Raw genomic sequence first — 27,359 nt, forward strand, 5'->3', positions numbered from 1 at the left:
CCAACTAAAAGTAAACGTGCCGGTAGAAATGCCGCTCCTCACACGTTAACGCGGCTCCGTGACGTCACAGAAACGGGCCGCCCCAACCACGCCCCCCAGCGGCCATTTACAGCATTTATCAGGCGCCCTTTTCCATAGCGACTTACAATCAGTAGTTACAGGGACAGTCCCCCCTGGAACAACTTAGGGTTAAGTGGATTTTAAGTGGATTTGAACCTGGGACTTCTGGTTCATAGGCGAGTGTGATACCCACTGGGCTACTACCACTCCACTAGTTTTACCGTCCATTCACATTTGGTCTTTGTATAAAGCATCAGTTTCAGTACCGGAATTTTACTCCACTGCCCTCAGCCTCGGCACCGGGTCGCCGCAGGGGTGCGTGCTCAGCCCGCTCCACTACACCCTCTACACGTACGCCTGGGTCCCCTCACGTCCAAGCAACAAGAGCATCAAATCTGCGGATGACATGACATCTGGACGCATCTCGGGCAAAGAAGGTGAGGTGGCACACAGGGAGGAGGTTGAAACGTCTGTCAGAGTTGTGCAGAGTGAGGTCAACAACCTCATCCTAAACCGTGGAGGTGGCACATGTAACTGAGGTTGAATAAACGTGGCCCAAGACAATGGCACCAATGGGTAAACTATCAGAGGGTCCCAACATCGAACTGTTAATATACATGTAAAAAGTGTTTTAATTCTGAAATGTACAGAAATTAAATTTCCAGGCTTCTTTACACTTTCAACGAAGGCACCAGTAAAATGAGTTTAGCTTGCCACTCATCATCGGTCATCGGCGGGGCCTGTGCGAAGGCACCCGGGCATTGAGCTGCAGGATGACCTGACCTGGAGCTTCAACACCAAGGAGCTGATGAAGAAGGCGCAGCAGAGACTGTACTTCCTGAGAATTCTCAGGGGGGGACAACCCTCCAAGAATCAGCTTACCCCACCCTGTCCTCTCTGGAATAAATGTACACCCCACGACGATGCAAAAAAAGCAACAGGCATTGCACAGGACTCATTACACCCCGGCCATTGCCACTTCCAGCTTTAGTCATCAGGCAAGATGCAGAGTAAACTGTCGTAAACACGAGATTATTTACGTGGGTTTGAACTTTTTCCTCTACGTCAATCGTCACTTAAACAATCTTTCACTGAGAATGATTGGGCTGCGCTTAACGATGAAAAAAAAAAAGTGCAACGAACGCTGCAATCACAGCCATATTCCAGCTCAATATTAGAGTGTGCGACATTTTGACCGCTGGAAGAATGACTACATCTCCCATGATACCTCCATGAAAGTGCGGTGGAACGGAAATGGACTACAATTCCCACAAGGCATTCATAAATCACGGAAGGGGGAAGGGACACCGAGATTGGAGGGACAAAAACTCAGGTGAAAATGCGATATGCGTTGCACCGGCAACTACAGTAATGGACATTTAGTAGTAAAATAATAAACTTTAATATAGTATTTCTTACAGCACGCTGCTGGAAAGCTGGACAAAACAAGTGTAGTCGAATTGATCAGATAGCAGCCAGCTAGATTCTGGTTAAATCAGTTGGCTTGTGCTTGTTAGTTTAATTTAATTTTGACTGCTTGCTTCAAATTATAACCTATGCGGCATTAAATCAACCCGACAGGCGAATGCTCGAATTGCTGGGTTGCGTGGGGATGAGCCATGTATAAGGATCGAATGAGAAATGTTACTACGCACAGATGAGGTAAGCGACTAGTACACCTTTTAGATTTATTAATCGTTTTCAACACTTATCGGATTAGAATGTAGTTTACATCCCCTGGAGTTGGAGTTCAGCTGCACAACTTAGAATTTTAACATTACAGAAGGCACTGTACGAAAACAGATGTGGAGTTTTCATACACTCACATGTTTAAACTGCCACGTGCCGTAATTTCACTTAAAAAATCTATAACCCCAATTCCTAAAAGTACAAGAAAACGTGGTGTAATTTGCACAATAAATTGTGAGAGGGCCATGTTCACCATTTTGTAGCACCCCCTGTTCTTTTACAGTCAAACGACTGTGAACGTTCTGTATTTATTATGTACCGTCAGTTAAAGATTTCATGGAAAGATGTTGTAACTGTTTTTGTTAATAGAAAAAGAAAATTTCCTTTTATTTAATGTTAACGCATCTTGTAATCTAGACCTCACATGACAGATGACCGAGTAAAACAATATTATGCTGAAATATATAGCAAAATCTTTAGGATCGGCTCCGGTGGGAACCATGCAAATAATGTGAAGTTGTTGGTAACTGTACAGCACAATTGAGATTTACAACTGGAATATATATATATATTTTATGGGTCAGACCTAATTTCTCTTTGTTTAGGCTGACAGTGACCTACCTTTTCCATTAATCAAGGTAATGTCTTCCTTTGCAGTGAAGGCGCAGAGGGAATCTGGGATTTACGGTCTGAGATGCATCATCAGCTGTAGCTACAGAGCTCTCTGACTCTAGATCAAGCCTGGCAAGGTTATGGAGCAGGACATGATGGTGTCTGTGGCACCCTCTGACCTTTCTCCATCCCTGGTTCAGTGCCTCCCCTGACCCAGCGACTTTGCTGCTCTGCCGCTCGCTGTGCAGAAACAGATAGAAACTTATTACACACATAGTGATCACAGTGTCCTGAGACGAAGAAGCATGTGTGTCCTGTACAGCACCTGGTCGTGTTGGTGAGCAGCTTTTGGCTTTAGAATAAAAATAAGCCATGGAAGGGGAGCTTGTGTCAAATGAGGTATGCAGAGACTGTCTAATCTACTATACATTTTTAACTTAAATATTATACTTCACTTCTTGCCACCTTGATTTAGGCCCCACTACCATTCACATTGTGGTAACTGTACCTGAATACTGCTAGAGGGCATTTGCCCTTACATGCATTGCAATTTAAGATGCAGAATGAAATGGATTTTATGCTTCTCTTTTAACCTTTTATTTCCAGACATAAACTTGTACTTTTCTCTTCTTTAGTGTTTGAAAGGTTTATATCAAGATTGCACTTTGTCTGAGGAACTGACAAATGGACACTACAAACATAAATCTGTAAGTTCACATAAACTTTTGCACAGTGACCAGCATTTGACCAGATTAAATGAGAGAGAAGGCATATTTCTCAATAACTGTGAAAAACAAGCATAGCATATTTCCCCCCATATTTTTACACGTATCCCTTTTTTCCTGATTCATTAGGGAGTTAATGGAGTATCTACTGACTTCGCCTTGAGACAACATGTCGGCTGCTGCACTTTTACACAAGTTCCGGTGAGTTCTTCGATCAAGAATGAGGCAAACACTTCATTTCTAAATGTTTGCCTGATTAAATGTTCCTTCTGCAGATAGCTGCGCTGAAACAGAACAGCCTTTTGCAGTCGCTTGCATCAGGAGGAAACCATCCGAAGCCAGATGGTATTGTCTGTCTCTCTAACACACACCACATAGCACCTGGGTTTCATTTGGGATATTGACATTGCAACGTTGAAACAATTGTGGGAAAAAAAAGGAATGTGTAAAATATTGTCCCATTTTTGTGTGTGTGTGTGTGTGTGTAGTAGTAGTAGTAGTGAACCCAGAGGTAGACCGGGCCAGGGAAGAATGGAAAGCTCTAGAGAGTATCCAGCCAGGTGAGTCTACTCATCATTAACAGAGACTGTGTCTATGGCAATACTGCCTTCAACATGGATACCAACACCTTGTCACAACTAGACACGTAACGATACAAGAATGATTGAATACATATCTGTTCAAATTCATATTCAAACTAAAGAATTTTGAGGAATGAGACATGTTGCTTCTCTATGAGGTTTTGTAATATCTACACCAATTTTACTGAAAACCTGGGAAATCTTAATCTGCATGGTGGTCTCCTGGAGGGGAGGGGGGGCTGAAATGAAAGGAATTGAGAGGAGCTACTTCATATGAATAAAGAGATAAAAATGCTGTAGGCTGCTTTTTTAATGATGCTTTTCTCTAGTTTTTCCAGAGGACCTCAGTCCCTCCCCGCTCATCTCCTTCAACGAGGCCCTGCAGTACTTTCAGACAAGTGACCTCTGTGAGCTCCTGGTGAGGCCATTTTGACTGGTTGGGTATTTGTGAATGCTTGCGTGTAATGTTTTTAACCTTTCTGCTGTCTGTTTGGCTGTCCCTGCCACTAGAGGAACATCCAGCCCACGGTTCGTAGGACTGGCTTAGCTGCTATCACACACTTCCTGTTTGGCCCCCCTCGCTTGCATAGGGACCTGGTACAGGAGAGGGACCTGGTGTTTGCCATTGCTCAGTGTAAGACATTCTGCACTCACAGACACACATAGGGGTGACTGATGCTACTCAAAAAGTATTTAATTAGCTTGGAGTATGTACAGAAATGCATGATTCATGGTTTGGTGTCCTGTAGTCCACACATGTGTGGAGTAATGAATCCATTTGGTGAACGGCCTTTCGAATACTGGTTTAAATGGCCATTTAGAATTTTATCTTAAGTTGGGTAACTGCAATAAGCTAAATAAATAAGTGATTTGAGTTCGAGCAAAGATTTAAAGAAAAAAAAAAAAAAAGAGATTTTTCATATTAGCCTAGGGACAAACAAAACTGTTCAGTTTTGAGATTATTGAGGGAGTGTTACAATATTGAGGCAGAATGAGCAACAGGCATAAGCATTGTGTGGGGAAGATCCTGGACCAGATTCATTCCGGTGGATTCAATTCCCAACTGGCAAGGAATCAGCACTGCTTCTGATTTTTTTTATTTTTTTTTTATTTTTTATTTTTTTTATTGGGTGCTTTAACATGCTATCTCGTGGTTTGTAATGTTTCTTTTCATGACCTCTGACATTCAGGCTCACTGGACAACAAGCAGGAGGTGCACATCCGTGTCCTGCAAACCGTGTACAAGAAGCTGACGGGCAGCCGCGCTGACTGTCCACGGTTTGGGCCCCACTGGGAGACTGTGGGCTTTCAAGGTAAAGATGCAGCGACTTTATACCTGGGATGAGGCACCAGAGAATTGAAAGAACTTTAGGCTTTGAAATGCCAATATTGATTATTGAATTTGTAAAATTAAGTGATGTTGATAGATTATTGATGTGTGTGTGTGTGTGTGTGTGTGTGTGTGTGTGTTTGGGGGTATAGGTTCCGACCCTGCCACTGACCTCAGAGGAACCGGCTTTTTGGGGCTCATGCATGTGCTGTACCTTGTCATGGATCCCGAGACTCTGCCTTTGGCACGCATTATTTACCGACTATCCCAGCACCCTATTCAGGTGATTAGACATGGATTCATATACAGGCCACAGTAGGAATGGCAAGGGCCATAATCTTTTCATTTCCAGCACATTTCATCCGGAATGCTGTTTCTGTTTATGTAGGTAACAGCTTGGTAACAGTAAAGGTGACAAGGGGAGGGTCATAGGAGCAGAGGTTTATGGGATATAGACAATTGAGAGCACATTGCTGTATGCAGAAACCACCTGTAACACTCAAATATGTGTCTATATTTTTTTTTTTTTATTATTATTTTTTTTTTAGAACTTTCCCTTCAGTGTGATGTCTATCAACATGACTCGCATCGCTCTGCATGCACTCAGAGAGGAAGTGCTGTGCAAGTGAGTTCACCAGCACACGCACGATTCTCACTAATGATGAAAATTTAAATATATTAATAATTTTGACACTGATCTTGACCGTAGTACAACAAGATGTTTTCTTATCAGTTCAATGTCAAGATGTCAAGATTCCTCCACGCCGTTTGCCAGTTACCAAACTACATTATAAATGTTAAACAAGATAAAAACCGGCAGACTTTCAGAAAGTCTGGGTGAAATTACTAGTTGCAGGTTTCAAGTAGTCCCATGATCAAATAATTTTGTTAATTATGTGGATGTTGTGTGCAATGCAAATTGTGTAGCCCATACTCTTTTACCACACCTGGCTATGGAATTCATAGATTTGTCTGTGGAACAGGGAGTGCAACCGGCGGCAGCAGGTTATTGGTGTGATAAACGATTTCTACGTGGCCACATTCCTCCACCTGTATCAGCTGTGGAAGAATCAGAAGAAGACCATCTCCGACTCAGGATTTGTGATCAAAGGTGCGTCATGTGATGCACACTGAATCATATCAATCTCGAAGACCCTTTTCCAAACTCTCCCTCTTTTGGAACCGGCACAAAGAAATAAACTCTCAGCTCCTAATGAAACGCTTTCTGTTAATTTTTCTGTAGGTCACATATATTTGCTTATATTATGTTAATTTACGTAGTAATTGCTAAATACCCAGATGTTGTCTGTTTTAGATTCAGACAATGATAATTTTCCATCTTGGCCACACCTTTTGCATGAGTTGTGTAATTGACTTTTGATCTCCTCTGATTTTTTTTGCCTTTTAGAAGTGGAGCTCTATGCCAGAAAGAACCCTAAACAGATCCTGAGGCATCTGGAGGACTTTTTAAAAGAGCGGCGACCTGGGATTGGACAGCGAGCATTACCTGACTCCCCGTCTCATAGCAACTCTTCCCCTGCCGATACCAACACCGCTGATGGAAGGCAGGGAAAGGACATGAACTTCACTGGGGTGTGTGAGATCCCTGTGGAGATGGAGGGAGAAGCTCGACTGATCTGAGGGAGGAGATAACGTTTAAGAGACCATGACTCTCCTCAGCAATAAGAGAAACTGAGAGATAATCATGTTTGTTTTAACATTAGAGGTTAGGATTTCTCCCTCTCTCTCTCACTCACTCACTCACACACACACACACACAATGTGCTCCACCTGATTGACTTGTGGTCTAATCTTTGTCCCTGTATTTTCTTGATAAGAATTCAGATTGGGGTTATCCAAGACGACAAAGGAGATGGGGTTTTATCCAAGAAGTATTATAATTTATTTTTTATTATTTTCATTGTCATCAGAATTTAAAGAAACAACTATTTGTTCTCAAAACATGGAGTCCCTTTTTTTCCTTTGTAGCTGCATTGTTACAAAAATAACAAATTAATAACTTTTTATTTTGAATGTGCCTGTTCAGGAAACCTCTTAAACGATATATTGTTTTTTTACATGTGAAGGTTCTCTCTTCAAACGCTGAAGGTTCTGGTAAAGATTCCGGTTTTGTTTTTTGTTTTCTTAGGGAATGATGATTACTTTATGCCTGTTAGAATAATTAATGTATATTATGACTAATGGATGTGCATAGAGATCAGTGGTTGAAGCTGCAAAATTGCTTTCAGTTTCTCTCATTTTATAGAAGAGAACACAAGTAGCTCCCCTTTCATGCTTTATTTTTTTTTTAATAATTTTTTTCCCCCCACGTCCTAACTGAAGTAAGTCAGATGCACTAAAATTGACAGTTACTTCCCTCTTTCTTTTGCACTTGTTTATTGCTGAGGATGTTTGTCTTTTTTGTCTTTCAGGCACTTATCTTCCTGTGTAGCAGACTATAGAATACAATTTTATAAAGAGTATATATTTCAGAGTATATCTGTTCTACGGTGTATGAAGCATATGAAATAAATGTATATTTAAAGGATGTGACTTTGTGCTTTCAGTGTTGATTTTGTACTTTCCTGGCTGGGTCACCTGAGTAAGAGACCCAAAAGACTTTTGGGGGCTTATCCCCAGGACCCCATCTGCTCAGTCATTATGAATCATAATGATTTCAGCCTGACAAAATAAGAATTATTTTATATATATTAATAAATTTCACAAAAAAATTCAGTTTGTGCCCTTGTCCCACATCTTCGTCACCTCTATTATTATTTTACATAGCTGAGTTCCCACTGAAATTTAATGTGTTATGATGATGAGAACAATTTATCAGTAGCCAAAATCAATCGATTAAGTCTAACAGTAAATGTATAATAATCAAATGCAGTGAAAGTGAGAATCAAGTTAAAGAATCCAAAGGGCCTGAAGGAAGCGTTTGGCCATACGACATGGTCCGGACTTCTTAACACCCTCTTTGGGAGGTATCACATCTTATAAATGCTTTTGTAGACAGCTAAGAGTTTTTCAGTTGTCACTTGTTCGCCGTGCCCAAGGCTTTAACAAGATTTGTGGGCCTAAGGAATCGCTCTGTAGAACAGTGCTTAAGCACTACAGAGCCGCATGATAAATAATCCACAATGTCTTTGACACACAGATTTTTTCTTTTGCCCTTCTAGGCAAATGACCATATCTTTCAGAAAAATGTCCCGGTCTTCCAGACTTTATCTTGTCCTTCATTGTGCTATATCCTTAAGATAAGGTTCTGGAAACTTGGTAAGCACGGTGTCTCTTTCCCTTTTTTACTCTGCAGTAAATGCTATAACAGTTTTGCTTAAAATGCTTTACTGCCTCTATATCTGAACTGGTGCGTCAGTCATCCAGGATGAGGACGTAACATGTGAGAGCTGTCAATCATTCTTTTTTATGCAGTGCATAAATGCTTATTTATTCACAGTAACACATACATTTGACACATGCCTAACAAATCATATCTTAAGCAAGGGTGCCCAAACATTTGCTTGTTGACAACCTTCCATATGCTGCCGCTATTACCACCAGTGCAGAGGAACTTCAGCTAGAATTGGTGCATGAAGGAGCTGCGGACAATATACATAGAAATGACGGCAGTTGTTGTCACTGTAGCTTAATTGCCACAAATCTTGCAGTTTCAGCTTTTGGACCGTGCTGAACGTTTAATGACTTCGAACAGTGCTCTGGATTTGTCATCAGGGTTCCAGTTTGGTGCAGCCGTGTCTGGATGAACGATGAGTCTCACAAGGGCTTTATGTGTGACACTGAATTCCAGCAGTACAGATTTGCTCAGTCAGCAACACCAAGAACCATGGACTTTTGTTATAAGGCACAGCAGAGCAGTGGGGGAAAAAAAAGTGTTAAACTTGTGTCTCTCCTCAGTTTTCTCTCACTTTTATCTGTGATTTTGGCTCTCATTACAGCTACTGCAGACTGAAACCCTTAAAACTTTAAGTGGGTCATGGGTTGAGGCTCTTTTTTTTTTGTCCTGAAATGAGCCTCCCACCACACTGTCTGAACTCCAGCTGTGGCGCTGTGCTCCGCTGCTTTGTAGTTCAACTCTCTCCCATCTGTACCTGGAGAACCTTCTGCACGCAGCAGCAGCCTCTCGCAGATTCTTCCTGTTTCTTCTGCTGCTTGAGGTCCCGCCGTCAGTTCTCCACTTCCTCTGGGGACCTGCATTTTATTTATTTCTAATCAGAGGAATGGAGAGCTGTGTTCTGCTGTAGATTTGTGTAGATTATATCACTAAGTGTGAGGGTGTTGTGTTACCTGAATAAAGTTGCTGTTTTTGGACTTCTGATCATCTGCACTCAATTTAAAAAGTATTAAGACTTCCATTTCGCACGTTAAAAACGCACTAGTTTCATTCTAGCTTTTGTTGTGTTTGGAGTTTTTGTAATTCTGAGGGCTGTACTTGTCTCGTCCTGCGTTTATAGGGAGATTAGTGCTTGTGAATCTTGTGAAAGTTGTGTCTTTGTGTAAAGTATCACGTACTGCACCCTGAAACATGAGTAACCAGTCAGCAATGAACAGTGTTGCTGGGTCTGATTTAAGAATTGTAAGAACGCGAAGCTGGAACCTTTTAGACTGGCCCAAAAAGGTTCTAATTCAGAACTGAATGTTTCATTACAGCGTTGTAGAAAAGAGGAGAAAAGTATCTCAGTTCCATCAAATAACCTTTAAATCATTTATGAAACGGAAACGGCACGTAATCAAGATGTTCAGAACTGGTGTTTGTAAGTGAAGTGAAAAAATATGTTCCTGGTCTTTGTTGTTCTCTGGTTCTTGGCCACCATACTTTTTACGCAATCACAATTCAAACCGTATCAGGTGAACAGAGACTTCGGTATCAACAGTGATGGTTCACAGTTCATTGGCTGTCGTTCACATCTGCTTTCTTCTGTTGTGCAACCCCCTCCTTTCTTCTCCTCACTGCTCCCCCAGACGTCTGGACGTTTTCCTTCCGACACGAAGTGGCAGTGCAATGCACCATGGATCGGTGTTGTACTCTGTATGAGTCCTGCTCCCGTTCTGCCCCGTTACGGAACTGAGAGAAAAAAAAAAAAAAAAAAAAAAAAAAAAACTTAAGATACCAACCACACACTGTACCTGTCTGTGTCACCAAATTATAGGGTTCAACCTACCCCATCCCCCGTCTTTCTTTTTCCACATCTCCTTTCATCTCTCTCGCTCTTTCAAACGATCTTCTTTTCTCCTGTAGTCTCTAGGCCGGGGGGGCCCTGTGGCCCCCGGAGGCGTCAGGCCGCAGTATGAAGTGTGACCACTTACTATGGGTGGGACACGGACTGGTTATAATGGAATTCCTCCTTTTCTTTTGTTTCTTCTGAGAGTATGGGATGAGACATTTCTTGCTGTGGTTCAGGTTTCTCTCTTTGTCTTTCCAGTTAATACTCTATCAGTTTACAATTCGTTAGTTTCTCCCATTGAAACACTAAAACATTGTTTCCATCAGCATGTCATTGTGTTGTAGAAAATGTTTACTTTTTTCTATTTCTATTTTCTGTCTTAGCGCTGCTGGTTCTTCTGGACAGTTTTCCAGTAAAGACAGATTCAACATTATGAAATTCTCCTCCCCTCTTCCTCGCTACTTCTTCTCTCATACTTTCTTTTTCTTTTGCCCTTTTTCTCTCTCTCTTTCTCTCTCTCTCTCTCTCTCTCGAGCTTTGTCCCGCCCCCTGTCCTCCTCCCAACTTCTCTTTTCTCGCGGCGCTCTCTGCCTGTTGCAATTCTCTCCGTCGGACTCACTTGGACACCATGCTGCGGCTGCCTGCTCTGGTGGCCTGCGGGCTCCTCGTGTCTCTTGGGCTGCTGGCCGTGTGCTGGGTCTCTGGTCCGAGCTCCTGGTCAGGAGAGCTGGACGCCACTCAGGAGGAGACCAGGCTGATGGAGGCTGGAGTGAGACGGACTGGAGAGAAAGAGCCGGAGGGTGGGCTCGCACTAGGGCTACAGAGCGGTCCTGGCAAGGCAAGGGTCAGTAGGTCACTAGAGGGCCTGCCAACAGGTGAGGTGAATTCCCGCTTTTCAGACTTCCCTGTATTCCATCCACTTTTCTGCATTTACATCCTTACTGAAGTTAATTGACACAAGAAGGTGAAACGCACCTGCAGGCAGCTTTATAGACCGGCATGGCTCAATACTCATTTTGCAGAGTGAGGCATTCTTGGCATCAAGTGGAGCTCTCTGTGCTGCCAGAGCATCTTGACAGCAGATTTCTCACAAGAGCAAACCAAAGAGCAAAACTCAGAATAAAATAGAGCACTAGACTTATGTGAGTGGAATACATGCGGGTAGAATCTGTGAAATCTGAGTCTGCCATGCAGGTCAAATCCTAGTTATGATTTAAGCAAGACTTAATTCTGACCTGACTTTCCTGAAATAAACCGGCCAATTTTCCACACTCCTCGCTCAGTTCCGATGAGTGTTCCAATGTTGAGTTTGGAATGGAGCGACATGGGTTCTGTGGAAACTGTGATACGCTCTGTGCAAGTGTGTGTGTTTAATGAATCCCTCTCCTGCAGAGTTTTGGCATTCAGGGACAGGCTATCACAAATGACAAATATGAAAAATTGAGTTATCGTTCTCTCTGGGAGAATATTTCCCTGACATAATGTAACCCAATTGGAATGCTGACACACTGGGAGCTTATTAACGAAGAAATGAAGAACTGCAATGAATGGTTCTGTCTCATCTGAAATTCCCACATTCACACTTACCATAGTGTTCCATGATGTCCCGGTTTTTGCTGTGGCTCTGTACCTTTGTGGCAAGTGGACTAATTTCATCCAGTCGGTAATGTCTGGCCTTGACAGGAGATCCTTGTGTCACAGTTGTCTGTTGAGTGTCCAGCGTTTTCAAGCAAGTCTGGCAGAGACCTGTGTGCCTAGCAGCTGAGGAATGGCAGCTTCATTTCCTGAGTCTGATTCAGCCGCCCACTGCCAGATTGTTTGTCTCCTAAAGAAACGCAATCTTAAAGCTGGTCTTGTCTCTTCAACTTCATTTATATTTTTCTTCATTCATCTCCACTTAGTGCAGAGGGTAAGGAGGGGACCCGAGAAGGGACCCAAGCCAACTAAGAAGCCTAAACCAACCAAGAAACCAAAGGGGGAGAGAAGCACAAAAAAACCCAAAGGGGACAAAGGTAGCAAAAAAAAGAAGAAGCAGAAAGAAGTGATAACTACCCCGATGCCAACCACAACCCTGATTCCAAGCACGAGCCCACCCAGCTTTTACGATGATGAGCTGTTGGACATGGTGACAGACTCCTACTGGTTTGAAGGTCAGATTTGCTATTAAACTGTTTTGGTGTTTTTTAACTAATTTCTTGTCTCTGTACCCTTGTGTAAAGTTATACAGCTGCTTAGAATTCACCAGTTTGTTAAAAAATATCTTCAAACTGTCCAGTTCAAGTGACCCAGTTTGATGGTGCTGCTCTGTTCCCTTGTCCCCATCTGTAAGCTTTCAGGGAAAAAATTCACAAACATGGCCTAAATTGAAACAAGAATGTAGACAGAATGCTCTGTCCATATCCACATTTAACGGTGAGCATCAATGAGCATCAAGTTGTGGGATCTGCTGTTTTGGAGAAGCTCAGACAGTGTAGGAGTCCTTGCAGCATAGAATAACACAATGCCTCCCCCCTCCAGTTGATGGAGGAAGTAGGTGAACCCCCTGAACTTTTTCCCCAGTGGAAAAAGGCGGAAGTCAGCGGCATGGATACTAAAAAAAACAGACGGCCAACGCCATGATTTGAAATATAATTTCACATCTACTATAAGGTTACTTCACAGAGCAGAGAGATACTTTGCTGGTACTAAATAGATAGAAATTAAATTTAATTAAGTGGATATCATCATATCAGTATGATATCAATCATATCAATAGTCTTCCACTATTATGTACATCTATTAAAAAAATTACAGCATTTTGCAATGGATTTCTTTTTGTGTGTGCGACACACTCATCTGACAACTGACATAATTGAATCAATATTATGGCAGAATTTAATATAACGCTTAGAATATGTAAATAATTAGAAAATAACTTCTCATTCCATTGTCATTCATTGTTGTGTAAGCCCATGGAATAGTTGTGTGTTTCATTTGCTTTTGTTTTCTGTGTCTCTGGCCATTGCGCCGTGTTTCACTTTTGTTGTGCTGTGCGTCTGCACCTCCTCCTTCCCCTATGGCCTTACAACGACCTATTTATTTATTAAGGTTAGATTATTTTAACATACATATTAATACGTATATTCATTAGCTTGTTTTATTGTGCACTTACCAGCCACTCAAAATGCAAAATATTTTTCTTGTATGTCCTCTGTAGATCCAACCACAGAAACCCCACTAGAGCAGACAGAAAGCCAGCCGAACATGGAAATATACCCACAGCCTGAAGAAGACTACTCTTACCCGGAACCAGGTAATACCTTAGAGCCCTGTCCAATATAATCGAGAGGCTGAGAGGACGGGTCGAGGTCAAGGCAGGGGTCAAGGCACCACTCCAACCCCCCAGACACTGCGTCGTGACAGAACCAGAAAAACAGTCACAGTTTCAAACCCCACTTGCTACCATTATGTCCCTAAGACACTTGCTGTCCCTGTAACTACTGATTGATAAATGTCATAAATGTAAATGTACATCTAATGGGAAAAACCTAAATGGGCCTGGAAATGTGTTATGTGTTGTCTAAAATGTGTTAGACAAAAGACCATTAATTATTTCATCTCTAGTGGCAAATATTTAATCAGCTAAAAACTATTTTAAATAAAAAGCATTACAGTTATTTTGTTGAGGCTAATGGTACACCTTCACCATTGGGAAAATTCAACTCTTTAAATTGAGTAAAACACATTTTAATGTTAACATTATTATAATTACAACAACTATTATCTCATCCAGATGATTACTTGAAGCCACCTGTTGATCAGCCAACCACACCCCCAGTATTTGATCTTCTTGGGAAGGAAGAGGAGGATTACTGGGATGCTACATGTATGTTTTCTTTGGTCTGGTGTCCACTTCATACACATTAGTCCTCTCTTTAGCATTAGTGTATGACCCAGAATGCACTACATTAGTCACCTAATAAACATTAAATGAAGATCCAGACATCACAGAACCTGGAACCCTAGAAGCAGTGCCGATCTAAGCATGCAGTTAAACCACCTATTGCACTTTCATTTCAAATGTTAATGTACAAAATACTGGGTGTACACTTCCTGCATACTCAAGGAGTGCAAAGACGAAGCCAAATGTGGACAAATGAGACAGGACCTCATACCAGAGTAGTAGTTAGATTAATCCATTTTGGAAAACTAATTAAAAGCTAATAGTGTGAGATAATTGTTCTTTGACTTCTCAGTTCACTCATAGTTGTTTTTAGATTTTTTTTTCTGGGAGTCACTAAATTAATATTTTTTTCTGGTTGTCATCTTACCTAATTTGGTCTTGTTATTTCATTACAGTTGAGGTACCTGAAAATGTACCATTTCCTGATGGAAAAGCAGTTAGTCCAACTGCTCCCTTGGACTATAACATAGGTGGGTTATAAATGTTACATTATGTAGCTCTTAAAAAGACATTATCGGGACTAAAAAAGAGAGAATGATCTGATTTGTTTTCTGGGTTAAATGCAGAGGAAAATTTTCACTGTGTGCACCGTGTGCTGTGTATCACAAGTGATAATCGCTTCACACAGCTTATTAGCGTCGTCGCTAACGTACATCGGATTTCAGGGAGGAATGACTTGCAAGTGCTGCAGATAAGGAGGAAAGGGATCTGGGCAGCAGAGGGTTCAGGAACAGACATCAGTGAATGAGACAGCAGATGGAATATTTACAGCGTAGCCTCCTAGTGATGCATAGGATTCCAGCTGAGTTCCACTGAAGAGTTGGTAATGATGTTTCAGAAGTTCATGTTTCTTATTAAAACCCCATCATCAGGGAGAAGCAGTTTATGAGTAAGCACTGTTAACACAGCAGGACGCACCAAGGTGAAAATAGCAGGGTTGAACAAGTATGATGGACAATAAAACAAAACTAACCAAAGTGGCATGTTTTAACACGTTTTTTTTTTTCATTTTTAATCCTGCTTACTTTCTTTGCTGTTTTGCAGAGGAACCAACAGCATCACCTTATGAATCTCCATGGTATGGCTATGACTATGACCGTGGTAAGTGGCAAAAATCAGCTGTAGTTGACCCTCTCCCCTCTAGTGGTTTCCACCATTCTCAAAGGTACAGTCAAGGTGGATTTAAAACACTCCCATCCCATTTTAACACCGTAATTGTAAAGAACAGGAATATGGATCTGAATCAACAGGCAAGGGTGAAACCATCTTCAAACAGAAACAGATGCAACCCAAATGTGCTTACTGCCAGGGTTTGGGAAACAAGCCATGGGCCACGCATGCAACATGATGATCATGAAAAACGTTGTATGATTGAAGGTGGTATGGTTTTACTGTTCTTGATTACAGAGCAGAAGCTGGAGAAGCAGATGGAGAAGGAGAGGAAGGAGCAGGAGGAGAAAGGTATGTTTCCAACCCCCTGTCATTAATCATAAGAATTATTAAATAAAACAAATGAAACGCATGGGCCACACAATGGACAGTGTTGTGGCCTCATACCTTCAAGGTTGAGAGTTTGAGTTTGCATGCTCTTCCCATGGCATAGGTTTACCCTGGGCTCTCTGATTTCCTCACACTGTCCAAAGACATGCACACTAGGGGGATTGGTTACTCTAACCTGTGCATTGGTTGAGTGTGTGAATGAATGTGGGAATGTGCACCCTGTGTTGGTCAGGCACCTCGGCCTGCCTCATATTCTGGACGTTCCTTTTGGTTCCACTGGGCGGGGCATTAATATACAGTACTGTGCAAACATTTTAGGAAGGTGTGACATAAAACTAAGACTATAAAACTTTTAGAATAGTTTTTTTCACTTACTAATTTTACTTTTAATCAAATCATTATTTGGAGTTACTGCCCTTTGACTTCAAAACAGCATTACATTCAGATGTGTGATCAGTCAACCAGACAGGTGCTAATGATCAGATGTGTGATCAATCAACCGGACAGGTACTAATGATCATCAATTTCACCTATGAGATGAAACACAGATCTTTAATAAAACAGAATTAGCTGTATAGGGCACTAATTCTGCTACCAAGGTGAGGTTGTGGAAGACAGTTTCATGACACAGGTCATGGCAACACTGAACACAGCAACAAGACACATGTTAGTTATACTGCATCAACAATGACTTTCCCAGACGAATATTTCAAACCAGAGTGGGGTTTTAATAATGCAGGTGAAACTTAGCCAAGGAAACTTGGCAAAAACACATCAACCTTATCTCAACATTGTCGAGTCTGTCTGGGAGTACATGAAGAGGACTATGAAAAAAATCGGACTTTTGTTACGCATACAGTGTGAAACACATACACTTTCACATATGAAACTCTCACAAATGCAACTATACTACTGAAAACTCACACATACAGTACAGGCCAAAAGTTTGGACACACCAAACTGTGCTTTGATTATCCTTGATTCTCACTGAAGGCATCAAAACTATGAATAAACACATGTGGAGTTATGTACTTAACAAAAAAGGTGAAATAACTGAAAACATGTTTTATATTCTAGTTTCTTTGCTCTGATTACTGCTTTGCACACTCTTGGCATTCTCTCGATGAGCTTCAAGAGGTCGTCACCTGAAATGGTTTTCCAACAGTCTTGAAGGAGTTCCCAGAGGTGTTTAGCACTTGTTGGCCCCTTTGCCTTCACTCTGCGGTCCAGCTCACCCCAAACCATCTGGATTGGGTTCAGGTCCGGTGACTGTGGAGACCAGGTCTCCGCTTTTTGTTAAGTACTTAACTCCGCATGTATTCATTCATAGTTTTGATGCCTTCAGTGAGAATCTACCAACGTGAATGGTCATGAAAATAAAGAAAACACATTGAATGAGAAGGTGTGTTCAAACTTTTGGCCCATAGTGTACATACATGAAACACTCATACAGATACAGGAGAAATGCATTTACACACACACACACACACACACACACACACACACACACACTCATCCCAGAATGTATTCTAAAATCCCATTGAATTTGTGCTCAAAGAAAGGAAGAGGAAGTTGCATGAGGAGAAGAGGCTAAAGATGCCACGCGTTGTCAAAGACCCCAAAGGTGAAAAAGACTATTACTCAATTCCTTTGTCATCACAGAACGTTGAATTTCAGAACGTTTTTCTAGTTTAAGTGCAATTTGCTTATTTATTCATGTAAACTGTGTTGCTTTGTGCAGTGTGCCCTCCACTTGGCCTGGAATCGCATCGAGTGGCTGCTGACCAGATCCTGGCCTCGTCCACCTCCAGTCACAGATATAGCCCTCAGAGGGTGCGGCTCAACATGCAGGTATTTTTGCGCCTGCTCCCACACACCCTGTCTAATTGCATTTCATTGCTAATAATTGCTAATTACACATAGTTATGGAAACCATGGAGCCATCAGGGAAACTGGTATTAACTGTTATTTGCATTGTTTGCCCCTAACCCTAACAGATTTAAACCAAAAAAGAGGAATAAATTAGGTTAATAAATTATTAAGTTAATGAAAACATTCACCTATTACTGAGCAGGTCCCCATTTTTCTGGAAAAACATCCCTGAGGATAGATTCCACTTGTCCTCTGAAGGTGTAGCGGATCCTGTAAGTTACGAGGTGATAGCTTGTGAGGCTAAGCCAAAATCTCAGTCTACAATCTTAACTATTTTTGCAGAGCATTATCCTGCCAAAATAGATATTTAAAAAAAAACTCTCGCATGAACGCATCTAATGGAGTGAAATACAATGTTTGCACCGAACTCAGGGGTCTTTTAACATCATCAGATCCCATCCATGTGGGGGTGGTAGTAGCCTAGGGGTAACACACTTGCCTATGAACCAGAAGACCCAGGTTCAAGTCCCGCTTACTACCATTGTATCCCTGAGCAAGATACTTAACCCTAAAGTTGCTCCAGGGGGACTGTCCCTGTAACTACTGATTGTAAGTCGCTCTGGATAAGGGCTTCTGATAAATGCTGTAAATGTAAATGTGAATCTTCTCAGATTGTTGTTGGAAGACCTTTTTCATTTGGCTTCAGTCGCATTTAGTGGGAAATGTTTGCATCATAACAACTGAAAGGGAGACTGACAAAAAGTATTTATACTGAAGAAACATTGAACTTTTGTGTGCTGTGTTGGTCATACACCAGTTCTCTTCCCTTTCACGAACAGTCACACCCACACTCATTACCCCATTTACAGGCCTCTGGCAACGAGGATGACCTGAACGGAGGTGCGTGGTGTGCCAACCCGGAGGAGAAGGAGCACTGGATTGAGCTGGATGCCCACAGCCTGACAGAATTCACAGGGGTCATCACCCAGGGCAGGGACGACCCCTTAGAGTGAGCGGAACCCCTCCATCCATGTTATTGTAACGCCCCAGCTGCTGCTACCTAGCAAGCATTCCTTTCACGTCCTTGCGTATTTATTTTTGAGCCTGATGTGTTGTGAACATGCCCCACAGGCTTAGCCATTATTTCAGGTATCTACTAGGCATAGAGTTTGGGAGACAGGTTAATAAATAAAGAGCTTAGACAAGATAATAGAACGAATACAAGAAATAACAAGCTGGGAACACACAGGCTAAAATACTACTGCAAAGTCTGCAGAAGCTGGATGGGTAAGGGACTGCATTGGATCTTTCAGGAACGACTACATCACATCGTATTACGTAGCCTTCAGCAATGACAGCCGTGAATGGGTCTTGCTCCATGATGACTACTCGGAATGGGTAAATTAAGTTTCTTTGTTTTTCAGCTGTACCTCAACCTGGTGTCATCCTGACTGTCTTCTGTCTTGGCTCTCTGTGTTGCAGATGTTTTTCGGGAACTCGGATAAACAGACTCCGGTCACGTCGCAGTTTGTGGAGCCAGTGGTGGCTCGGTACATGCGGCTCCTTCCACAGAGCTGGAATGGCAGTCTGTGCATGAGGATGGAAGTTATGGGCTGCCCCCTTCCAGGTCAAACCCTATACTCTCAGTTTTCTGCACGTACACAAAGCTGCTGCTCTCGGTACATATATACTTACTGTGCCTGAAAATGAGAAACAAAACTGTGATCTGTTAAGTGTAATTAAAATAATGATATGTAGAGTATAACAAATTCCTTTTCTTTTAGTGAACATTAAACATTTACTATGTTTATCTGACACCCTTATCAATCAGTAGTTACAGGGACAGTCCCCCCTGGAGCAATTTAGGGTTAAGCGTCTGGCTTAAGTAGTAAGTGGGGTTTGAACCTGGTTCTTCAGGTTCACAGGCGAGTGTGTTACCCTCTAGCCTACTACCCACCCTTCTTTTACCAGTAAGCAGAAGAAACTGTGAAAAAAATGTATATATTTTATTTTATTAATATTGATGGACTAGACACATTCAACAGTTTGTCAAAAGATAGGTATGATTTGGTAGTTTTATGGTGTTTGGATGCATTTTACAATATTTCTGCTTCTCACTACTGTGCAGACCCTGCTAATCTCTATCAGAGCCAGAACGAGGTGTTCCATCGAGACGACCTAGACTACAGCCACCACAGCTACCAAGACATGGAGAAGGTGGGGATCTATAATATAAGTGATATAAGTGGCTATAAAAAAATTATAAAAAACAATGGATGATTATTACAGTAGACAGATGGTCTGTGCAAATCTGGGATAAGATAAAGAGTCTGAGTCTACTCTGTCTGTGCAAACAAACAGTTGATGAAATCAGTAGCGGATGAATGTCCTGACATCACCAACCTCTACAGTCTTGGCAAGAGCTCCAAAGGCCTGGAAATGTATGTCATGGAGATGTCAGACCAGCCTGGCAAACATGAAACCGGTGAGAGTCGAATGGAAAATTCTCTCTGGATCTTTTGAAAAATACTTTGGCAGAGTAGAAACAGGGTTCCACGATGTTCCTACCTGAGCCTACAGGTGAGCCAGAATTCCGGTACACAGCGGGTTTCCATGGAAACGAGGCATTGGGACGGGAGCTGGTGCTCATGCTCATGCAGTACCTGTGTAAGGAATACAAGGATGGAAACCCGCGGGTGCGTCGCCTGGTGGATGGAACTCGTATTCACTTGGCTCCTTCACTCAACCCAGACGGCCACGTTAAGGCATTTGAGAAGGTCAGTGTCTCCAGTCACTGCTCATACTAATTAGTCAATTACTATTTAGATTTAACCCAACTGGTGCACCAGCCCACCACAAACTGACAGTGGGGCAGTGGTGGCCTAGCAATTAAGGAAGTGGCCCCGTAATCAGAAGGTTGCCGGTTCGAATCCCGATCCGCCAAGGTACCACTGAGGTGCCACTGAGCAAAGCACCGTCCCCACACACTGCTCCCCGGGCGCCGGTCATGGCTGCCCACTGCTCACTCAGGGTGATGGGTTAAATGCAGAGGACAAATTTCACTGTGTGCACCGTGTGCTGTGCTGCTGTGTATCACATGTGACAATCACTTCACTTTATTTATTTATTATTATTTATTTCAGTATTTAGATAAAGTACAGATTGTCATCTCGCACTGAACAAAGCCTTAGAGCTTCTCAAGCTTTGGGCTATGCACTGCTAAAGTAGAATCGCTGGATTCTATTTATTCTAAGTTAAGAAATGTGATAAAAAATGCGATAAAGAAATGTGATAATTATTTTGCTGAATGTATTAAGTTGATATGTTCCTTTGGTTTTAGGGTTCTGAACTTGGCACTTGGCTGTTGGGTCACTGGACAGAGGAGGGCCATGACATCTTCCAGAGCTTCCCAGACCTCAATACTGTCTTGTGGGATGCTGAAGACAAGGGCATTGTGCCAAAACTGATGCCCAATCATCATGTTGCCATCCCAGAGGGATTCCTTGCGGACAGTGGAATGGTTAGATCCATTTTACCATCAATGGTCTTCCAAGGCCTAACTCAGGTTTTCATTTTAATGCGCAAGAGTTGAGCGGGAAATAATTGTTTTTCTCAGTTTGTCATTAACATAAATAATTAAAGGTCACAAAAGATTTGAGGTCTTCACAGTAGGAAGACCACAGCCTGGACCAGGTTATGCTATGTTGGCATTTCTGAACATTAGACTACCAAGAATGAAGAGGTTACAATACAAATGGTTAATGAGAACTTATACAATACACGTTCTTGACAGTTGCACCAAATGTATCAGTGTGTATGCAGCTGTCCTAAATTACACTGGAAAATGATTGTTCAAAATACATCGGAGACTGTTGAAATGGAGGTCCCTTGCAAATCAAAATTGTGTTTACTTGGCATATACCCTGAAAATGTTCCTGTTAACTCAAAACAGGCAATTCCAATAGACTGTGTACTCCTGCAGGCCAGGAGTATGATAGCTTGGTTTTGGCGAAAAATGGAAGTACCTTCAATACAGATATTGGTGAAGGAGATCACATACAGAATTTTAATGGACAGACTGATCGATTTTTAGTTTCCTTTTTTGTCACGTCCCGGGGTCGTGGGGTAAAGGAGGCACAGAAGCGAGTATCACGAAACAAAGGGATTTTAATAGACACAAAGAAACCAGCACAATGGCCAAAAACATACAGGGAGTGCAGAATTATTAGGCAAGTTGTAATTTTGAGGAATAATTTTATTATTGAACAACAACCATGTTCTCAATGAACCAAAAAAACTCATTAATATCAAAGCTGAATGTTTTTGGAAGTAGTTTTGAGTTGGTTTTTATTTTTAGCTATTTTAGGGGAATATCTGTGTGTGCAGGTGACTATTACTGTGCATAATTATTAGGCAACTTAACAAAAAACAAATATATACCCATTTCAATTATTTATTTTTACCAGTGAAACCAATATAACATCTCCACATTCACAAATATACATTTCTGACGTTCAAAAACAAAACAAAAACAAATCAGCGACCAATATAGCCACCTTTCTTTGCAAGGACACTCAAAAGCCTGCCATCCATGGATTCTGTCAGTGTTTTGATCTGTTCACCATCAACATTGCGTGCAGCAGCAACCACAGCCTCCCAGACACTGTTCAGAGAGGTGTACTGTTTTCCCTCCTTGTAAATCTCACATTTGATGACGGACCACAGGTTCTCAATGGGGTTCAGAACAAGGAGGCCATGTCATTAGTTTTTCCTTCTTTTATACCCTTTCTTGCCAGCCACGCTGTGGAGTACTTGGACGCATGTGATGGAGCATTGTCCTGCATGAAAATCATGTTTTTCTTGAAGGATGCAGACTTCTTCCTGTACCACTGCTTGAAGAAGGTGTCTTCCAGAAACTGGCAGTAGGACTGGGAGTTGAGCTTGACTCCATCCTCAACCCGAAAAGGCCCCACAAGCTCATCTTTGATGATACCAGCCCAAACCAGTACTCCACCTCCACCTTGCTGGCGTCTGAGTCGGACTGGAGCTCTCTGCCCTTTACCAATCCAGCCACGGGCCCATCCATCTGGCCCATCAAGACTGACTCTCATTTAATCAGCCCATAAAACCTTAGAAAAATCAGTCTTGACATATTTCTTGGCCCAGTCTTGATGTTTCAGCTTGTGTGTCTTGTTCAGTGGTGGTCGTCTTTCAGCCTTTCTTACCTTGGCCACGTCTCTGAGTATTGCACACCTTGTGCTTTTGGGCACTCCAGTGATGTTGCAGCTCTGAAATATGGCCAAACTGGTGGCAAGTGGCATCTTGGCAGCTGCACGCTTGACTTTTCTCAGTTCATGGGCAGTTATTTTGCACCTTGGTTTTTCCACATGCTTCTTGCGACCCTGTTGACTATTTTGAATGAAACGCTTGATTGTTCGATGATCACGCTTCAGAAGCTTTGCAATTTTAACAGTGCTGCATCCCTCTGCAAGATATCTCACTATTTTTGACTTTTCTGAGCCTGTCAAGTCCTTCTTTTGACCCATTTTGCCAAAGGAAAGGAAGTTGCCTAATAATTCTGCACACCTGATATAGGGTGTTGATGTCATTAGACCACACCCCTTCTCATTACAGAGATGCACATCACCTAATATGCTTAATTGGTAGTAGGCTTTCGAGCCTATACAGCTTGGAGTAAGACAACATGCATGAAGAGGATGATGTGGACAAAATACTCATTTGCCTAATAATTCTGCACTCCCTGTAAACAAACCCAAAAGGCGTGTGACAGAAATGCCAGGAGCAGAAACAAACACAAGGTAAGTAAAAGGTACAGATTAATGTTGCAGCCTTGTCCTGCTGCAGTCTGCTCCCTTTTAAGAACAGCGGTACGATATGATTAGAGCCCTGCTGTCACACTGCTTGGTGCACCCAGCCATGACAGCAGGGCTCTAATCATGGACACGAACCGCTGTTTAGGTGTCCGTGGTTAGGGGCCTGATAAAAGGAACAGTTTGGCAGCAGACAGACGCAGCTGCATTAATGTGGACACAGAAGACTTACCTTATGTTTGCTTTCAGTTCTGGCAATTGCCACATACCTGCGGGTTGGTTTTAGCTGTCCTTATTTATTTGGCAATTAATTTTGTATTTATTAATAAATCCCTTTATTCAGTATGCCCAGCCTCTGCACTTCTTTCCCCCTCCAGCCCTCGGTTGTGACACTTTTATTAAAAGGAAAAGCAAAACATTTGAAAAAGTCTAGAAACTATTAGTCATGTTATTTGACAGCCAAAGTGCAAGATTGTTTTAAACCTGTCATGTTTTTTTAAAGTTAAGTGATTGTCACTTGTGATACACAGCAGCACAGCACACGGTCCACACAGTGAAATTTGGCATTAGCCAGCTGAGCTGACCATTAGCCAGCTGACTGTTTCTTTATTTTTGAGTGTTTTTTTCTTTAAAAAAACATTAGACTATGGTTAAATCTATTTAATATGCACATACAAATAAAATTCTTTGATATAATTTCAAATTCATCTGATATTATACCATAGCAGGTTAACAGCAAATATTTATTTATTTGCCATAAATTTCCATTCTGTAATGAAAAATATTTTTGTTTAGTTGCAGCTTTGAACAGTTTTGAACATGTACTGTGTTACTCAGATCGGTGTTGAAACCAGAGCCATCATTTCCTGGATGGAGAATCACCCGTTTGTCCTGGGGGCCAACCTGCAGGGGGGTGAGAGGCTGGTCACGTACCCTTTTGACATGTACCGCCTCACCAAAGAGGCAGACGAACGCAATAAAAGAAGCAACCGGAGAAAGAGGCAGTATGAGGATGAAGAAGACAGCTGGGGATACCATGGATACCATCAAGAGAATTATGGCCACCACCAGGAGACCAATGGATATGACCATGAGACATACAGGTACCACCAAGAGACCCATGATTACCACCCTGAAAGTCACAGGTATCACGATGAAGCCTATGGGCACCACCAGGAGAGTGAGCCTGAGGGCTATCATGAAGGGTACGAGCAGGGTCACGTGGAAGGTTACGGGGATATTGAGGATGAGATCCGAACCATTGAAGACCAGTCCCTGTTCCGTTGGCTCGCCATCTCTTATGCTTCTACACATCGCACCATGACGCAGGTTGGTCAGGGTGGCTGCCATTCTGAGGATCCCACTGGAGGTCTGGGCATCATTAATCGTGCCAAATGGAAACCAGTTCCAGGAAGTAAGCAAGAGAAGTGAAAATGTAAAATGTAAACTACCAATTAGACCCTAAAAATATACATTTTTATAATTATTATATACAGAAATTAAATAATATAACAGTGAAATATCCAACAGTTTGCAAAGATTTGTGGGAAATGTAGTCAAAATGTTTTCAGAAACATATTAAAGGTGCAGTATGTACTATATATATGGACAGATGCAGAAATTATATTGAATCTTTAGAAAATCGAATTTAAAATTTCAGATGCATTTGATTAATGCTCTGTTTTTTATGATTCCTAATGGTTGTACCATGATCCTGACTTTTCAACTTAAGGCATGAATGACTTCAGCTACCTGCACACTAACTGCTTTGAGCTGTCCATCTTCCTGGGTTGTGATAAATTCCCCCACCAGAGTGAACTGCTGCGCGAGTGGGAAAACAACAAAGAAGCTCTGCTAACTTTTCTGGAGCAGGTATGGCAATAACAATAAGATTTGCACATAGAGAATCAATATTAACTTTGAAACTTGCACTTGGTAAGAACCTAAACCAATAAAATAAAAGAAATACAGGATAGACATTGTAAAAGGCAACCTTCATGAAGTACGTGTGCATAAATATGGAGTCTACAACTAAAAACTAATAGCATTTGTACATGTAACATTGTATCATATTTGGCAGGTGCATCGTGGAATAAGGGGCATAGTTATGGATAAAGAGGGGAACCTCCTTTCTAATGCCACGGTGTCTGTTGAGGGTGTCAATCATGATGTAAGGACAGGTAAGAATCTCTAAATTGCCTCGAAGTGCATGATATTACACTGATTGGAACTGGACTAATACTGGCACTGAATCTACTCCTCAGCTGAGTCGGGGGATTACTGGCGCCTGCTGAACCCGGGGGAGTACCGTGTGACAGCCAGGGCTGAGGGATATTCTCCCCTCACGAAGACCTGTGTGGTGGGCTTCGACCCTGGAGCAACGCTCTGCAGTTTCAACCTTACCAAGTCCAACTGGGACAGGATCAAGGCCATAATGGCTCTGCATGGCAACAAGCCCATCCGGCTGCTAAGCAACAGCCAAGGCAGATGGGTGTCGTCACAGGGGCCAGCAGCTATTAGCAAGCCATCAGTAGGGAGCAGCACTAGGAACTGTAAGAAGTATCGCTCGCGGCTAATGAGGTTACGGTGCTGGCGCCTACAGAAGATGAAGTCAACGACCCTGCCTCCAACAACCACTGTGACGTCCATAGCACCTCTGACAGAGAGCACCACCTCCTGGTATGACTCCTGGGTTCTGGAAGACACCACACCAAGTTCAGAATACACCTTGCTGGACTACAACTACAAAATTGATGACTATTAGAGACCCAGCACAGGCTCCATGTACCAAAGTCACACATGAACACATCTGAGTATACGATATGCAGTACTTTACATCTTTACCACCAGGAGAACGCTACTTCGGGGCAACTTTCACCAGCTGGAAGGTCCTCTTACTAAAATATTCCTCCATAGTAGGGGTGGGCGCTATGCTCTATAAATCATAATTATTTCACAGTATCCACAGTATTGTAAAATGTGTAGAAGACAATAAATCATGATTGTGAACTGTGACTGGAAATTTCTGGATATGATGATGAAAGCTTATATTATAAACATCCATGAAACAGAGAATTGTAATAGAGCAGTGCACAACAAGTTCATATATTCATAATAAAACTTTAATATATTTTCAACATGGGACATTATTTCCCAAGCGCATTTCAGTACTTTCCTGTATGTGATATGGCACGATCAGAATTCTTCACAGAGACTGAATTTACAACATGTTCATGAGAAACACATCTGATTAAATAAAAGAGATCTGATTGGCCAACATGATTTTATGTGTCAACTTCTATCTGGCACAAATGCGATGTTACACAGCATCAGGCACAAAAACAAAATATTACAAAAGGTTACATTCTCTCATCATGGGTGAGAATGTCATGGTATATTCCAACCCTGGAATGATTGGGGGGGGGGGGGACGATTGCAAACAAAGTATCATTTTAAGGATGATAATTTTTTTTTAAGTAAGACTTAAAATATCATTAAAAAGACTAACATTAATACTTAACTTGATATATTATAATGGGTTTGGGACTAAATAGACCTGGGTTATCTTTTTTTTTAGGCCAAATTGAGGATCTATGGCAAATTAATCAGGATTTTGCCCAGCCCTGGTCTCCAGACAAAAACTCTGTGTTTGACAACAGCTGAGCTGCTGTAAAAAAATGAATGAAAAAATTAATTTATTTTTGATTGTCATCCACTGACCCAGCCACTGTGTACGCATGTGACTGTGCGTTTCTTCGTCCCTGGTAACCCCGTCCAAACATAAAAACCAGATAATTGAACGAGATAAAAATATGTGGAGCTTTCTGATTTCCCATCTGTGTTAATTTTGCACTGCAGTATCAACACCCGTCCTCCAACCCGAGGATCACCCCAATGTAAATTAATGGACACTTTAGAGCGCAGATTAGGTTTGTATTTATTTCCTGCGATTTCGCACAACCGAGGAAAAAATGATTGTGACCATAATGAGCTTGGAATGAGGATACTATGAATGAAACATGCTGAATTT

General features: G+C 41.9%; 2 protein-coding genes across 3 annotated transcripts; both read left to right on the forward strand.

Annotated features, from left to right (window-relative positions):
* The first annotated feature begins 1,337 nt into the window (after positions 1 to 1,337).
* elmod3 (ELMO/CED-12 domain containing 3) lies at positions 1,338 to 7,550 on the forward strand. 2 transcript variants are annotated; one of them, XM_028996333.1, is made up of 14 exons: positions 1,338 to 1,393; positions 1,642 to 1,722; positions 2,407 to 2,760; positions 2,997 to 3,068; positions 3,216 to 3,287; positions 3,362 to 3,431; positions 3,575 to 3,646; positions 3,997 to 4,085; positions 4,178 to 4,301; positions 4,858 to 4,980; positions 5,150 to 5,280; positions 5,546 to 5,622; positions 5,981 to 6,108; positions 6,406 to 7,550. In XM_028996333.1, exons 3-14 carry the CDS (start codon positions 2,734 to 2,736, stop codon positions 6,636 to 6,638), a joined length of 1,218 nt encoding a protein of 405 aa, XP_028852166.1. In that variant the 5' UTR covers positions 1,338 to 1,393; positions 1,642 to 1,722; positions 2,407 to 2,733; the 3' UTR covers positions 6,639 to 7,550. The 2 variants fall into 2 exon arrangements, with proteins under 2 accessions (XP_028852166.1, XP_028852167.1); XM_028996334.1 differs by having other exon boundaries at positions 3,578 to 3,646.
* Positions 7,551 to 10,759: 3,209 nt separating this feature from the next.
* Positions 10,760 to 26,473, forward strand: aebp1b (AE binding protein 1b). Its single transcript, XM_028996724.1, has 20 exons — positions 10,760 to 11,058; positions 12,085 to 12,333; positions 13,380 to 13,475; positions 13,956 to 14,048; positions 14,522 to 14,596; positions 15,171 to 15,227; positions 15,534 to 15,587; positions 17,185 to 17,250; positions 17,368 to 17,477; positions 18,368 to 18,507; positions 18,812 to 18,896; positions 18,981 to 19,125; positions 19,627 to 19,715; positions 19,860 to 19,983; positions 20,079 to 20,275; positions 20,839 to 21,018; positions 24,167 to 24,743; positions 25,062 to 25,201; positions 25,410 to 25,509; positions 25,594 to 26,473. The coding sequence occupies exons 1-20, from the start codon at positions 10,812 to 10,814 to the stop codon at positions 26,091 to 26,093; spliced, it is 3,324 nt and encodes a 1,107-aa protein (XP_028852557.1). The 5' UTR covers positions 10,760 to 10,811; the 3' UTR covers positions 26,094 to 26,473.
* The last annotated feature ends 886 nt before the right edge of the window (positions 26,474 to 27,359 follow it).

The sequence above is a fragment of the Denticeps clupeoides genome, chromosome 11 (assembly GCF_900700375.1).
Source record: "Denticeps clupeoides chromosome 11, fDenClu1.1, whole genome shotgun sequence".
Taxonomy (NCBI): Eukaryota; Metazoa; Chordata; class Actinopteri; order Clupeiformes; family Denticipitidae; genus Denticeps; species Denticeps clupeoides.

What these genes read in the sequence shown, in the direction of transcription:
- elmod3 (XM_028996333.1), top strand. Translation starts at nt 2,734, where the DNA reads ATGGAAGGGGAGCTTGTGTCAAATGAG. An exon ending in GACACTACAAACATAAATCT is followed by an intron (nt 3,069 to 3,215) that starts GTAAGTTCACAT and finishes CTGATTCATTAG; the next exon opens with GGAGTTAATGGAGTATCTAC. An exon ending in TATCCCAGCACCCTATTCAG is followed by an intron (nt 5,281 to 5,545) that starts GTGATTAGACAT and finishes TTTTTTTTTTAG; the next exon opens with AACTTTCCCTTCAGTGTGAT.
- aebp1b (XM_028996724.1), top strand. Translation starts at nt 10,812, where the DNA reads ATGCTGCGGCTGCCTGCTCTGGTGGCCTGCGGGCTCCTCGTGTCTCTT. An exon ending in GGGTGCGGCTCAACATGCAG is followed by an intron (nt 17,478 to 18,367) that starts GTATTTTTGCGC and finishes CCCCATTTACAG; the next exon opens with GCCTCTGGCAACGAGGATGA. An exon ending in GGCAGGGACGACCCCTTAGA is followed by an intron (nt 18,508 to 18,811) that starts GTGAGCGGAACC and finishes TGGATCTTTCAG; the next exon opens with GAACGACTACATCACATCGT.